General features: G+C 41.9%; 1 protein-coding gene across 2 annotated transcripts in view; it reads left to right on the forward strand.

The window, feature by feature from the left end:
* Positions 1 to 1,963: 1,963 nt before the first annotated feature.
* The window catches only part of rnf13 (ring finger protein 13), an 86,759-nt gene continuing 74,080 nt past the window's right edge, over positions 1,964 to 14,642 (forward strand). The window contains exons 1-2 of one of the 2 annotated variants that reach the window (NM_001141810.1): positions 1,964 to 2,124; positions 14,434 to 14,638. In NM_001141810.1, the coding sequence (NP_001135282.1) occupies positions 14,525 to 14,638 (114 nt within the window). In that variant the 5' untranslated portion in view covers positions 1,964 to 2,124; positions 14,434 to 14,524. Of the gene's footprint in view, positions 2,125 to 2,331; positions 2,768 to 14,433; positions 14,639 to 14,642 lie in introns of those variants that run through there. The other variant, XM_014149741.2, reaches the window with a different exon arrangement.

The following is a 14,642-nucleotide window of genomic DNA, read 5'->3' on the forward strand; positions in this document are numbered from 1 at the left end:
CTTACGACGCCTGTGACACACCCATTCAGAAACAGTACGTGACTTACACCAGGAAGTAGGCGGGACTTTCATAAGGTAAAGAGCCTCACAGTGGAGGTGTCATAATACCCATAAAACCTAGCAGTCAAACAGTTCCAATAACTCTTCCAACATTCATTTGTCCCATAGGGGATTTTAGAAACATTTTTTTTTAACCTTCATTTATCTAGGTAAGTGAGTTAAGAACAAATTCTTATTTCAATGACAGCCAAGGAACAGTGGTTTAACTGCCTCGGAACAGGGGCAGAACAAGAGATTTTTTACTTTGTCAGCTCAGGGATTTGATCTTGCAACCTTCCGGTTACTAGGCCAATGCTCTAACCACTAGGCTACCTGCCGCACTTACAATAAGGGCTGTGTGTTGTGTAGGCTTACCCTGGTGTAACGTTCTGATAACCATGTAAATCTCTTTCGGACAAGGTGACTTTTATCAATATATTTCGGCTCCATTTACTCTCAGGTTCGAAAAGGCTAATTAGCATCAAAGTAGACATCATGCAAAAACACAAATCCCAGCAAGTTCCTGCACATTATCTCTAGCTGATACCTTTGCTAACAGGTACTGTGTCAATTTAAAACTTGAACAAGACAGTTGACAATTTAAAGAAATGTAGCCAATTTATTCATTACTACATTTAGCTGACATTAGATATTTAATCGAGAGATTCTTACCTTTGCCTCAATAGTCTCATCCAGATCATCATGGCATTTGTAGTTCTTTATGATAGCCACATTAGCATTTCATTTTGAGGGGGTAAATACAGACAAATACATTTTAGTCATTGAGCAGACACTCTTATCCAGAGTGATTTACAGTAGTGAATGCATACAACTCACACATTTTTTTCCCCATACTGGACCCCTGTGGGAATCAAACCCACAACCCTGGTGTTGCAAACACCATGCTCAACCAACTGAGCCACACAGGATATATTGATAAAAGTCCCCTTGTCCTAGAAAGATTTAGACGGTATTCAAAACGTCACGCCAGAGTAAGCCTACACGAAACAAAGCAATTATTTTAAGTGTTTCTAAAATACCCTATGAGAAAAAGGTTTTATGGGTATGACTCTGTGGTACTCTTATTGTTACAGAAAACACCAGTGTACATACAGGAATTATACAACCAACCAACCAACCAACCAATTACAGATTATTCAAAGACAGGTATTGATTGCTTTTACAGCTTTCTTATTCGAAGGATGTAGAATAACCTAGAACGCCTTATAGAAAACAAGGAAGACTGGGTCTTTATTAGTGAATTTACATGTATTAATGACTTTTTTTTCCCATTATTACAATTACATTTAAGCACATTAACCCATAATAAACAAAAGTATTCAAGACTATTATCAATTATAAATCTATAAATACCTTGCAATAATTTCTTTATACGTAGACAATGCCAAAATGAATGCAAAACTTTTTCTAGATGCTTTTCCCAAAAAGAACAATTCATGGTACTTTTTTTTTGTTTCTTCAGGTAATGATTCGCAGGGTTATACTTATGGATAATTCTGAAAGAGACCTTTTTGACCTTGTTAACAAGCAGCTATTTGTGTGGTACAATAACTAAACCTTCCAAAATATATTATTAACAATGTATTCCAGGCCAGCACTGCCCCGCCATTCGCTTCGCTATTATTCTCCCACATCTTGCGCTCGAATTCATAGTCAAACTGTCAGCCACCCAATTTAAACCTTTGCGTACATGGTCATACACCCCACACGTACAAAGACTATATATATTTGAGATCATTTTTCTACTGTAAATACATGATGCATCACGTGGTTACGTTTACCTCAGGAAACAGTTTCGGAAAGGAAAGATTGATTGTCATTCCGTCCAATCAGCAGCAACAATCTGCTCTGGGGTGGGCGGGGGTTGCAGATAGAGGAAGCTCTACACAACACTCACATGAAGGAGCTGGCTAGCTACGGATTATTGTTGACGTTCTGTTGTACTGACTTGTTAAAGTAAAGGAATAAAGTTGTTGCGATCATACGTATAGATAGCAATTTATTGTAATGTCAATATTATTCGCATATTTTTTAAACCAGAGGAAACTTCGGTCTGATTCAAAGGTAACTTTCCACGATCTAATGTTAGTTATCTAGCTAGCTGTTAGCAACGTCAAATACGCTGGTGTTTAGACTCGAGTCATGTCATGATGTTGCTATGAAGCTTGGGAGTTGCAAAACTGGCCTAATAATCGTATTTAGCTTGCTAATAACGGTAGCTTGCTCCATCGGGTATATTTAGAAGACTTGCAATAGCTTGCTAAACAGGTTTGGCACCTCTACAGCTGCCATATATTGTTAGTATCATAAAACCCGATTTACCACTTCTGCAGCTGTGTTTACGTTAGCCGGTGGTCATGACTCTCAGTTCCACTACATTACACATAATATTCATTGGACGAAGGCGTATTCTGTATGGGGGATGTTATCCGCGACGCATCGCTTGCGGTACGGTTTTGGAAAACAAAAGGTTATATTGATACACGCCTTTTTATAGGAATATGGTTCCCATATGGCCATATTTCCATGTTACAGCGCGTGTTTACCGGAAAACAGACGGGAGACCGAGTGGACTACTTGTGCTAATTAGCTATCTGCGTTTCCAAACACTGTATGTGTAAACGGAAGACATATGCCACAAACGTGTTGTCTTATCACTGAAAAATACTGTCGGCTGCTGTGTTAAAAGCGGTTAAAACAGTGTACAGTAAGTATGTATTTTGCATTTGTAAAATGTTTGATGTGATATGAAAGTCCAGGGATTTATTTTTCTATAACTGTATCGCAATGGAGAATCGATTCACGTTTAGATGGAACATTTGGCTGCTTTGGCTTCCAGAGCCAATTCGCCCTTTAAACAGCACATGTAAGGTTTTAAGGTCCTTGGACTAAGGAGTAAGGTTTGGCTCTTTAGTCCAATACTGGGCTATGATTAAGTAGGCTAGCTAGATAGATGGGAGATTTGTGACAAGAATAATATTAGCTAAGAAGTTAGCTTGGCTAACTGAATAGGTTGTTATTCAAGTAGGCTATGCGGTTAAAGTCGCTATCTGTCATACTGCTGGGTAGTCACATTACATGGGACTACATTGCCACATGACTTTGACATCATCCATCTTTTGCAACAAATACCATGACTTCTACTTTTAGGCTTTACATTACGAAGATCATAACATCTGTAGTGAGTATCTCACAGCAAATGTCCCCGTACTTTTGAAAGGACCTACCTACTTGAAACTTGAAATTGTTTATTTGTGGCTTTACACACCTGTGCCACCTTGAAACATACAACAGATCATGTTTAAATGAATATTCAATATTTGGGGAGATATTTTGTGTTATTAGTAGCGCTTGGTTCTGTATGGCTATCTGATGTTGTCTAATACATGTTATTTCCTCTCTGTCAGCATCTGTCATCACTGAGAGGCACAGTAGTAGGTCTACTCTTGATAAGCCTTTTATATATTTTCCTGACGACTCACCCTGAGTTTGAATTCCGCTGCTCTATTGATCGTAACACATTGTTTGAATCTGGCATCCTAGAAGTCGTTTGTGTGACTTCAAAAGGAGGGGTGTTGTACAAAACAAATTAATCAGCAATTGGATCATCTCTAACAAATCTAAGCAATCAGAATTTCAAAGTTGATAACGTCATCATGTAGGCTGTCTCTGGCCCAACTGCCGTTTTCTGGGACCAATCAGAATAGTCAGAATGTGTTTGGCCAGAGCGATGTGGATGGGTAGCCAGGGGTGCAACTTTCACTGCAGATGGGTGGGGGTCATGGCCCCTCACATTCTGAAATTGCATTCCCCCCCCCCCCCTTCCCACTTTTATCATTGGAATGTGATCCGCAACAATGGGTTTTAGGACCATGAGGACGCCTCCGAGCAGTCGGGTATGCTGTTTGGAGTGTTAAGCCGGCTGGATTTAGGACCACGCAAACACCACAGAGCGGTTTGACGGGCTGTGTGAAGGCAAAGCTTCTGGAAGGCTGGCTGGACCATCCCGGGAGAGTTGAGCATAGTTCAGTGTCTGTGTTGCGCTCTTTCACCGAGTTGTAAAAGCAAGCAGAGCAGAAACTGGCTTCTCTTTAGCTGACTGATGTAGCTGGCATGGTAACAGCAGTTTAACTTAACAGAAAAAAACAGAACTAGTGTTTGTTCACAGTGCTGAGCTAGTATTGTAACTGACGTAACGTTAGCTAATGTTTCTTTCCCTCTCGACTGAGGTGAATGAATTAGCTACGCTAGCTAGTAGCTACTATAGCCAGGCCAGCTCTTCGCAAGTTGATGTACCAATAGAGAGAGGGAGAGAGCTGACCAAAGGTTGGCTAACGGTAGCTATTGTTTTTGCCACAATCACATTAGTCCTGAATCAAACAATGAAACCATCAGCCAAATGATTGAAGATTGATATTTAGTTGTTTCAGTGCAATGTGAATAAAAAATATATATATTAGTCAGTATGGCAGTTTCGATATCTAGTTCCCTACTTTTCTCACTGACACAGTAGTAACCCGACTCCAACCTGCTACCGCAAGAACTGGTCCCAAACCCACCCGCAGTCCCACAATGTTATTTTAGGCTTGTTTGACGCAGCTCACTTGCCAGCCATGGTCCTAGCAATTTTATGCCCTATATGCACAAAAGTACATTTAAATTACCAGAGATTCTCACATTGCTCTTACATTGTATTACTAGGCTAGATCAGCCACTATGATAGATGTAGATTGAAGAGAGCAGAGCTGGAGAGACTTACTTTCTCTCAAACTATTTCTTATACAGTGGGGGGGGGGAAGTATTTGATCCCCTGCTGATTTTGTACGTTTGCCCACTTACAAAGAAATGATCAGTCTATCATTTTAATAGGTTTATTTGAACAGTGAGAGACAGAATAACAACAAAAAAATCCAGAAAAATGCATGTCAGAAATGTTATAAAATGATTTGCATTTTAATGAGGGAAATAAGTATTTGACCCCTCTGCAAAACATGACTTAGTACTTGGTGGCAAAACCCTTGTTGGCAATCACAGAGGTCAGACGTTTCTTGTAGTTGGCCACCAGGTTTGCACACATCTCAGGAGGGATTTTGTCCCACTCCTCTTTGCAGATCTTCTCCAAGTCATTAATGTATCGAGGCTGACGTTTGGCAACTTGAACCTTCAGCTCCCTCCACAGATTTTCTATGGGATTAAGGTCTGGAGACTGGCTAGGCCACTCCAGGACCTTAATGTGCTTCTTCCTTTGTTGCCTTGGCCGTGTGTTTTAGGTCATTGTCATGCTGGAATACCCATCCACAACCCATTTTCAATGCCCTGGCTGAGGGAAGGAAGTTCTCACCCAAGGTTTCATGGTACATGGCCCCGTCCATCATCTCTTTGATGCGGTGAAGTTGTCCTGTCCCCTTAGCAGAAAAACACCCCCAAAGCATAATGTTTCCACCTCCATGTTTGACGGTGGAGATGGTGTTCTTGGGGTCATAGGCAGCATTCCTCCTCCTCCAAACACGGCGAGTTGAGTTGATGTCAAAGAGCTCCATTTTGGTCTCATCTGACCACAACACTTTCACCAGTTGTCCTCTGAGTCATTCAGATGTTCATTGGCTAACTTCAGACGGGCATGTATATGTATTCTTGAGCAGGGGGACCTTGCGGGCGCTGCAGGATTTCAGTCCTTCACGGCGTAGTGTGTTACCAATTGTTTTCTTGGTGACTATGGTCCCAGCTGCCTTGAGATCATTGACAAGATCCTCCCGTGTAGTTCTGGGCTGATTCCTCACCGTTCTCATGATCATTGCAACTCCACGAGGTGAGATCTTGCATGGAGCCCCAGGCCGAGAGATATTGACAGTTCTTTTGTGTTTCTTCCATTTGCGAATAATCGCACCAAATGTTGTCACCTTCTCACCAAGCTGCTTGGCGATGGTCTTGTAGCCCATTCCAGCCTGGTGTAGGTCTACAATCTTGTCCCTGACATCTTTGGAGAGCTCTTTGGTCTTGGCCATGGTGGAGAGTTTGGAATCTGATTGATTGATTGATTGCTTCTGTGGACAGGTCTTTTTTACAGGTAACAAGCTGCGGTTAGGAGCACTCCCTTTAAGAGTGTGCTCCTAATCCCAGCTCGTTACCTGTATAAAAGACACCTGGGAGACAGAAATCTTTCTGATTGAGAGGGGGTCAAATACTTATTTCCCTCATTAAAATGCAAATCAATTTAAAACATTTTTGACATGCGTTTTTCTGGATATTTTTGTTATTCTGTCTCTCACTGTTCAAATAAACCTACCATTAAAAGTATAGACTGATCCTTTCTTTGTCAGTGGGCAAACGTACAAAATCAGCAGGGGATCAAATACTTTTTGTGCACCTGATTTCTCAGGTATGGCTACTGAACTTGAAACAGCAAGAATGATGACAGTGACACTTGCTATGTTTTGCATATACAGTGGGGCAAAAAAGTATTTAGTCAGCCACCAATTGTGCAAGTTCTCCCACTTAAAAAGATGAGAGAGGCCTGTAATTTTCATCATACGTACACTTCAACTATGACAGACAAAATTAGAAAAAAATCCGGAAAATTACATTGTAGGATTTTTAATGAATTTATTTGCAAATTATGGTGGAAAATAAGTATTTGGTCACCTACAAACAAGCAAGATTTCTGACTCTCACAGACCTGTAACTTCTTCTTTAAGAGGCTCCTCTGTCCTCCACTCGTTACCTGTATTAATGGCACCTGTTTGAACTTGTTATCAGTATAAAAGACACCTGTCCACAACCTCAAACAGTCACACTCCAAACTCCACTATGGCCAAGACCAAAGAGCTGTCAAAGGACACCAGAAACAAAATTGTAGACCTGCACCAGGCTGGGAAGACTGAATCTGCAATAGGTAAGCAGCTTGGTTTGAAGAAATCAACTGTGGGAGCAATTATTAGGAAATGGAAGACATACAAGACCACTGATAATCTCCCTCGATCTGGGGCTCCACGCAAGATCTCACCCCGTGGGGTCAAAATGATCACAAGAACGGTGAGCAAAAATCACAGAACCACACGGGGGGACCTAGTGAATGACCTGCAGAGAGCTGGGACCAAAGTAACAAAGCCTACCATCAGTAACACACTACGCCGCCAGGGACTCAAATCCTGCAGTGCCAGACGTGACCCCTGCTTAAGCCAGTACATGTCCAGGCCCATCTGAAGTTTGCTAGAGAGCATTTGGATGATCCAGAAGAGGATTGGGAGAATGTCATATGGTCAGATGAAACCAAAATATAACTTTTTGGTAAAAACTCAACTCGTCGTGTTTGGAGGACAAAGAATGCTGAGTTGCATCTAAAGAACACCATACCTACTGTGAAGCATGGGGGTGGAAACATCATGCTTTGGGGCTGTTTTTCTGCAAAGGGACCAGGACGACTGATCCGTGTAAAGGAAAGAATGAATGGGGCCATGTATTGTGAGGTTTTGAGTAAAAACCTCCTTCCATCAGCAAGGGCATTGAAGATGAAATGTGGCTGGGTCTTTCAGCATGACAATGATCCCAAACACACCGCCCGGGCAACGAAGGAGTGGCTTCGTAAGAAGCATTTCAAGGTCCTGGAGTGGCCTAGCCAGTCTCCAGATCTCAACCCCATAGAAAATCTTTGGAGGGAGTTGAAAGTCCGTGTTGCCCAGCGACAGCCCCAAAACATCACTGCTCTAGAGGAGATCTGCATGGAGGAATGGGCCAAAATACCAGCAACAGTGTGTGAAAACCTTGTGAAGACTTACAGAAACGTTTCACCTGTGTCATTGCCAACAAAGGGTATATAACAAAGTATTGAGATAAACTTTTGTTATTGACCAAATACTTATTTTCCACTATAATTTGCAAATAAATTCATTAAAAATCCTACAATGTGATTTTCCAGATTTTTTTCTTCTCTCATTTTGTCTGTCATAGTTGAAGTGTACCTATGATGAAAATTACAGGCCCCTCATCTTTTTAAGTGGGAGAACTTGCACAATTGGTGGCTGACTAAATACTTTTTTGCCCCACTGTACCTATAGGATATAGCCTACCTTTTAGGAGGACAATTTGCAGGCGGAGATAAATAAATTGGTAACCAATACTTATTGAAATTGAAAATGTGCACCATTGTAGCCTTTTCCATTTCAATTATTACATTTTCGATTGCACTTCGACTCACGTTGGTTGAGCGCCCTCTACTTATTTCCATTATCAATAGCCTATTTATTTACAGATATTGTAGTAAACTACAGTCTAATAATATTTAAGTTAACTGCCACGTGATTCTCCGACCATGTATGCAGCCTAGTCTATTTCAATGAGACTACACATACTAGGGACACTTGAACACGCACACCCAGCTAGGAGAGGAAGGCTACTGATGTTGAAGCAGCGAAATTTGAGCGTGTGATTAATGTGTTTTTAATACAATAGCTAGGCTAACGCATACAAAGCAGAAAGAGGACCGTTTCCAAATAATCTGTGGGACAACAGTTTAATCTGACTGTCCGCAGCATGAACAATGCCGACCACGCTGCAATGATCTCTGTCGGGACTCACAGGCATCACAAGGGAATGCAGCCCTCTAGTGTATAGTCAGTACACAACACTACTCATCATGTCTTAGCAGGATCAGATGGTGACAGTGGTCCCAACAGGGTCAGACAGCCAGGGAAAATCAGTCTACAGAGCTCAGGTGAATTTTGCAGTATATTAACAGTATCAGTGAATGAAACAAAGTTCCATCTTGAGTTGATGGGTAGATCTACAGTAGCTACAGGACAGCAGTTTAAAGAAACAGTCTGGGATCTGGGAATAATGGTCATTTCAATTATTGAACCATTGATTCTATTCTTGGATAATATAATGTATAAATGTACACCAAGGTAATTCTTCGTCATGCCTGATCTTATGAGGATCAGATGGTGACATGGGTCTCAGCAGGGTCAGGTAACCAGGGAAGACCAGTCTGTGACAGGGGTCTCAGCAGGGTCAGGTAACCAGGGAAGACCAGTCTGTGACGGTGACAGGGGTCTCAGCAGGGTCAGGTAACCAGGGAAGACCAGTCTGTGACGGTGACAGGGGTCTCAGCAGGGTCAGGTAACCAGGTAAGACCAGTCTGTGACGGTGACAGGGGTCTCAGCAGGGTCAGGTAACCAGGGAAGACCAGTCTGTGACAGGGGTCTCAGCAGGGTCAGGTAACCAGGGAAGACCAGTCTGTGACAGGGGTCTCAGCAGGGTCAGGTAACCAGGGAAGACCAGTCTGTGACGGTGACAGGGGTCTCAGCAGGGTCAGGTAACCAGGGAAGACCAGTCTGTGACGGTGACAGGGGTCTCAGCAGGGTCAGGTATCCAGGGAAGACCAGTCTGTGACGGTGACAGGGGTCTCAGCAGGGTCAGGTAACCAGGGAAGACCAGTCTGTGACGATGACAGGGGTCTCAGCAGGGTCAGGTAACCAGGGAAGACCAGTCTGTGACAGGGGTCTCAGCAGGGTCAGGTAACCAGGGAAGACCAGTCTGTGACGGTGACAGGGGTCTCAGCAGGGTCAGGTAACCAGGGAAGACCAGTCTGTGACGATGACAGGGGTCTCAGCAGGGTCAGGTAACCAGGGAAGACCAGTCTGTGACAGGGGTCTCAGCAGGGTCAGGTAACCAGGTAAGACCAGTCTGTGACGGTGACAGGGGTCTCAGCAGGGTCAGGTAACCGGGGAAGACCAGTCTGTGACAGGGGTCTCAGCAGGGTCAGGTAACGAACGACAACGAACATTGTCGCTGGGTGAGTACATCTGACAATGTGCTCTCCCGTCCATTGGACATTTTGTTTGCAGGAACTCGCTCCTTTTCACTCGTTCCACTCGTCCAAGTGCCGATGTATTTGTGGCATGATGTGAACATTACGAATTTGTGTCACTACCAAAGTCTAATGGTTTTAAATGACTGTTTTGTATTGTCTGGAAACTCACTTGTAGACTTCGCTTGCAGTAGGTCTCTTAAAAAAGAGAAGCCGTGCAAAGTTATTAAACAGAGGTGCCTAGTTATTCTTCTTTTGTTGATATCAGGTAACGTGCAGCCTAACCCTGGCCCTGAAATGCAATGTCTCCAAACCCCCTCTGATTTTAAATCAAGATCTGGTCTTGGTATTTTTCATTTAAATGTACGCAGCCTGTTGTCAAAAATGGATGGGGTTAGGATTTGGGCTAAATCAACTGATGCTGATATAATTGTGTTTTCTGAAACCTGGCTCAGCAAGTCTGTTCTTGATACGGATATTTGTATAACTGGTTACAATGTTTATCGCACTGATCGGGTTAAGAAAGGTGGGGGTGTGGCTATATATGTAAAAACGAAATTCCCTGTAAGTGTGGCAAAGTCTGAAACTATTTGTAAACAGTTGGAATTTCTTGCTTTGAATATTGAGGTTTCTAAGGGTCTTTCTATAACTGTGATTGGCTGTTATAGACCCCCCTCTGCTCTAGGTGATGCATTTTCTTCTTTGACGCACCTCATGTCTAAACTTCTTTACAGTGAAATGATTTTGATTGGTGATCTTAACTGGTGTTGGTTAATGCCGGTGTCTGATGATTTAAAAATGTTTTGTAATTCTATGAATCTTACCCAGTTGATTAACTCACCCACTCGCCCTAATCTAAAATGCCCTGATAAATCTACCCTGATTGATTTGATATTGACAAATGTTCCACATAAATATTCTGCGGTTGGTGTTTTTTGTAATGATTTAAGTGACCATTGTGCTGTTGTTGCTATTAGAAATACTAAGATTTCTAAGTCTAACCCGCGTTTTATTCGTAAGAGAAATCTGAAGTGTTTCATTGAGCAGGCTTTCTTTCATGATTTGTTTTATTTTGACTGGAGCAAGATTGAGCTTATCCCTGATGTGGAAACTGCCTGGAAATTCTTTCATGATGGTTTTCTCCAAATAGTAAACAGACATGCTCCATTCCGCAGGTTCAGGGTTAAAGGGAGGGATAATCCATGGTTTTCGTCTGAGCTTTCTTGCATTGTTCACGACCGTAATCTAGCCTGGGCTAAAGCAAGGAAATCGTGTTCTGATGCTGATTGGCTTGTTTTTAGGCAGTTACGAAACAAGTGTTCTTCTCTTCTCAGGAAGGCCAAATCTGAATATTTTATGTCTGTTACCACTGATAACCTGAATGACCCTAGAAAGTTTTGGAAGGCTATTAAGTCTATGTCTGGTAACTGCAATGTTAATGAATTACCGTCATGTGTATTGAAGGACTCTGTTGCTATATATGACAAAACTGAAATGCTGAATTGTTTCAATGAGCACTTTGTATCATCTGGTAGGCTGTTTGATTCAGTGTCCTCTGTCTCTGTACAACCTTGTGTGGATGAACCAGTGAGAGCTGGTCAAACTTTTAGCTTTTTGCCATTCTCAGTGCAGGTGGTACATAAAGCCCTGAAATCCTTAGATCAGAGAAAGCCTGCAGGTCCTGATCTTTTGGATCCCTGCTTTTTAAATCTGGCAGCTGATTTCATAGCTGAACCACTTGCATATCTGTTTAATCTAACCCTGGAATGTAATGAAATTCCAAAGATCTGGAAATCAGCATTTGTCCTGCCACTTTTAAAAGGGGGGAGATCCAACTCTTTTAAATAATTATAGGCCAATCTCAAAGCTGTCACCCCTGGTGAAAATACTTGAAACCCTTGTGAGTGACCAGCTAAAAGAGTTTTTATATACTAACTCTATTTTATCAATGTACCAATCGGGTTTCAGGAAGAAGCATAGCACAATTACAGCAGCCATGAAGGTTTTAAATGATATCACTGAAGCTCTTGACAAAAAACAGCATTGTGTCTCACTTTTTATTGATCTCTCTAAGGCTTTTGATACAGTTGATCATGCTATACTAAGGCAGAGATTGTCGAGTGTAGGTCTTTCAGAGCATGCAGTTGCATGGTTTGTTAACTATCTGTCTGATAGAACTCAGTGCACTCAATTTGATGGGCTTAGGTCTGTTAAATTGTCTGTCTTAAATGGTGTGCCCCAAGGCTCTGTACTTGGTCCTCTCTTATTCACTATTTATATAAATAATTTAGACAAAAATGTCCAAAATGCACAACTTCATTTTTATGCTGATGATACTGTTATTTACTGTTGTGCTTCATCTCTTACAAAAGCTTTCCAGAACTTGCAAACTGCTTTTAATACTGTTCAACATACCTTGTCTCAATTGAAGCTTATCCTCAATACTGACAAAACTAAACTTCTGGTGTTTTCTAAAGCAAGAAATAGACCCCTGAACCTTTCACCTATTACTACCTTTCAGGGCAAGGAGATTGAGGTTGTAACCTCATATAAATATCTTGGAATTTTGATTGATGATGGCCTCTCTTTTAAAATGCATATTCAACAACTTACAAAAAATTGAAGCTGAAATTAGGATTTTATTTTAGGAATAAGGCTTGTTTTTCTTTTGAAGCCAGAAGGAGGCTAGTATCAGCTACATTTATGCCTTTACTAGACTATGGGGATATTTTATATATAAATGCTTCCGCTCAGTGTTTGAGATCAATTGACACCCTTTACCATGGCACTTTGAGATTTATTTTAAATTGCAAAACCCTTACGCACCACTGCACTTTGTATACCAGGGTTGGCTGGCCTTCTCTAGTCACTCGTAGGCTCAGTCACTGGTATACTTTTATTTACAAAGCCATTTTGGGTTTACTACCTTTTTATTTGGGCATTTTTATTGTTCAGAAATGTGGTGGGTACTCTCTTCGTTCGAGGGACTTTATCTTGCTAACTGTTCCAAATGTCCGAACTGAATTTGGTAAAAGGGCTTTTATGTACTCTGCGCCATCGTCTTGGAATGCCTTACAAAATACTTTTAAACTGGAAGAACTTGTCCCGATTGGTATTTTTAAATCACTGATGAATGATCTTGAGACTGATTCCCTGACCTGTCAATGTTTTTAATTTGCTGTTTTTGATTTTGTTATATTCTTTGTTAATTTTATGGTTTTTACTAGATTACTTGTAGTTTTTCATGTTGTTTGTCTAATTTTTGTAATGACTTGGCGCTGCCTATCTTGGCCAGGACGCTCTTGAAAAAGAGATTTTAAATCTCAATGAGCCTTTCCTGGTTAAATAAAGGTTAAAAAAAAAAAAAAAAAAACCAGGGAAGACCAGTCTGTGACGGTGACAGGGGTCTCAGCAGGGTCAGGTAACCAGGGAAGACCAGTCTGTGACGGTGACGACGGTGACAGGGGTCTCAGCAGGGTCAGGTAACCGGGGAAGACCGTTCTGACGGAGCTGAGGTAAATTCTTGCAGATACAACACTTTATTCTCTCTGTGCAGCAAACACTGGACAAGCAAGAAGCTTCAAAGATGTAAACTATTTTAAGGCAGTCTGACAAACCTCTAAAGTTGATTTCCAAACCGTATCAAGGGTTGATAGAGGCTTTTCCCGATGACACAAAACAAAACTGTGAGGAAGACCTGGTAGAAGCTATTGATGTTGATGATGATGATGATGATGAATGGATACAGATATGTTTGAATGCCCAGTCATGTTCATATCATCTCAGACATAAATTACTGCAGGTGAAGACCATCCATAGAACATTCTATATGCCAGTGAAACTGAATATCACGCACTGAGAAATGTCATTCCTCTGCTGGAGGTGTTAAACACAAAAGGTGACATATTTGCATATGTTATGGTCTTGTGAAGGCTGGCTGAATTCTGGCAAAGAGTATGTTCTTTTATCTCACCATGTCTACAGATTCTCTCTTCTCCCTGTTTTTGTTTGCTTGGAAATGTTGATACTGGAGACTTATCTGAAGAAACTGTGTAACCTAGCATTTATAGTGGCTAAGACATGCACTGCCATTCATTGGAAGATTGGTTATCCTCCCACAATGTCAAGTTATGTATTGCTAGCTTGGATTTATTACTAGATTAAGGGTATACTGGGGAACTTTCATAAGGCCTGGATGCCTTATATGGAATACAGTACGGTAAAAGGAGTCTATATTGAAAACATGCCCTCGTCAGGGGAGATACCTATATAGGCAATCCCTAGCTGCTGGGCTGCTCAGTCCTGTGGGTTGTCACTCGGGTCTTGGCCTAACACCCCCAAAACCAATAAATTAATGTTTCACTAAGGTCCTAAAGCTGAGTGGGGTGTGTTGGGTAGAGGTCGACCGATTATGATTTATGTAATTACAGTTTTCCAGTGGAACTTTGGGGTGTTTGTTCTGTGGGAGGCTGGGAGCAGACGTAGGCCAACAGACATTGACAATTTTGTGTGTGTGTGTGTGTGTGTGTGTGTGTGTGTGTGTGTGTGTGTGTGTACGTACACTGCAGGTGTGAGAGCTTCCAGTGCTGGGACAGTCCGTCCGTGTGTGTGTGTCTGCGCAGGTGTGTGTCAGTTGACTGGCACAGCGCGGAATGCAAGATGCTGCTCTCCCTTGGGATGCTGATGCTGTCTGCCACACAGATCTACACCATCTTCACCGTGCAGCTCTTCGCCTTCCTCAACCTGCTGCCCGTTGAGGCCGACATCTCTGCCGTGA

The sequence above is a fragment of the Salmo salar genome, chromosome ssa16, assembly GCF_905237065.1.
Source record: "Salmo salar chromosome ssa16, Ssal_v3.1, whole genome shotgun sequence".
In the NCBI taxonomy this organism is placed as follows: domain Eukaryota; kingdom Metazoa; phylum Chordata; class Actinopteri; order Salmoniformes; family Salmonidae; genus Salmo; species Salmo salar.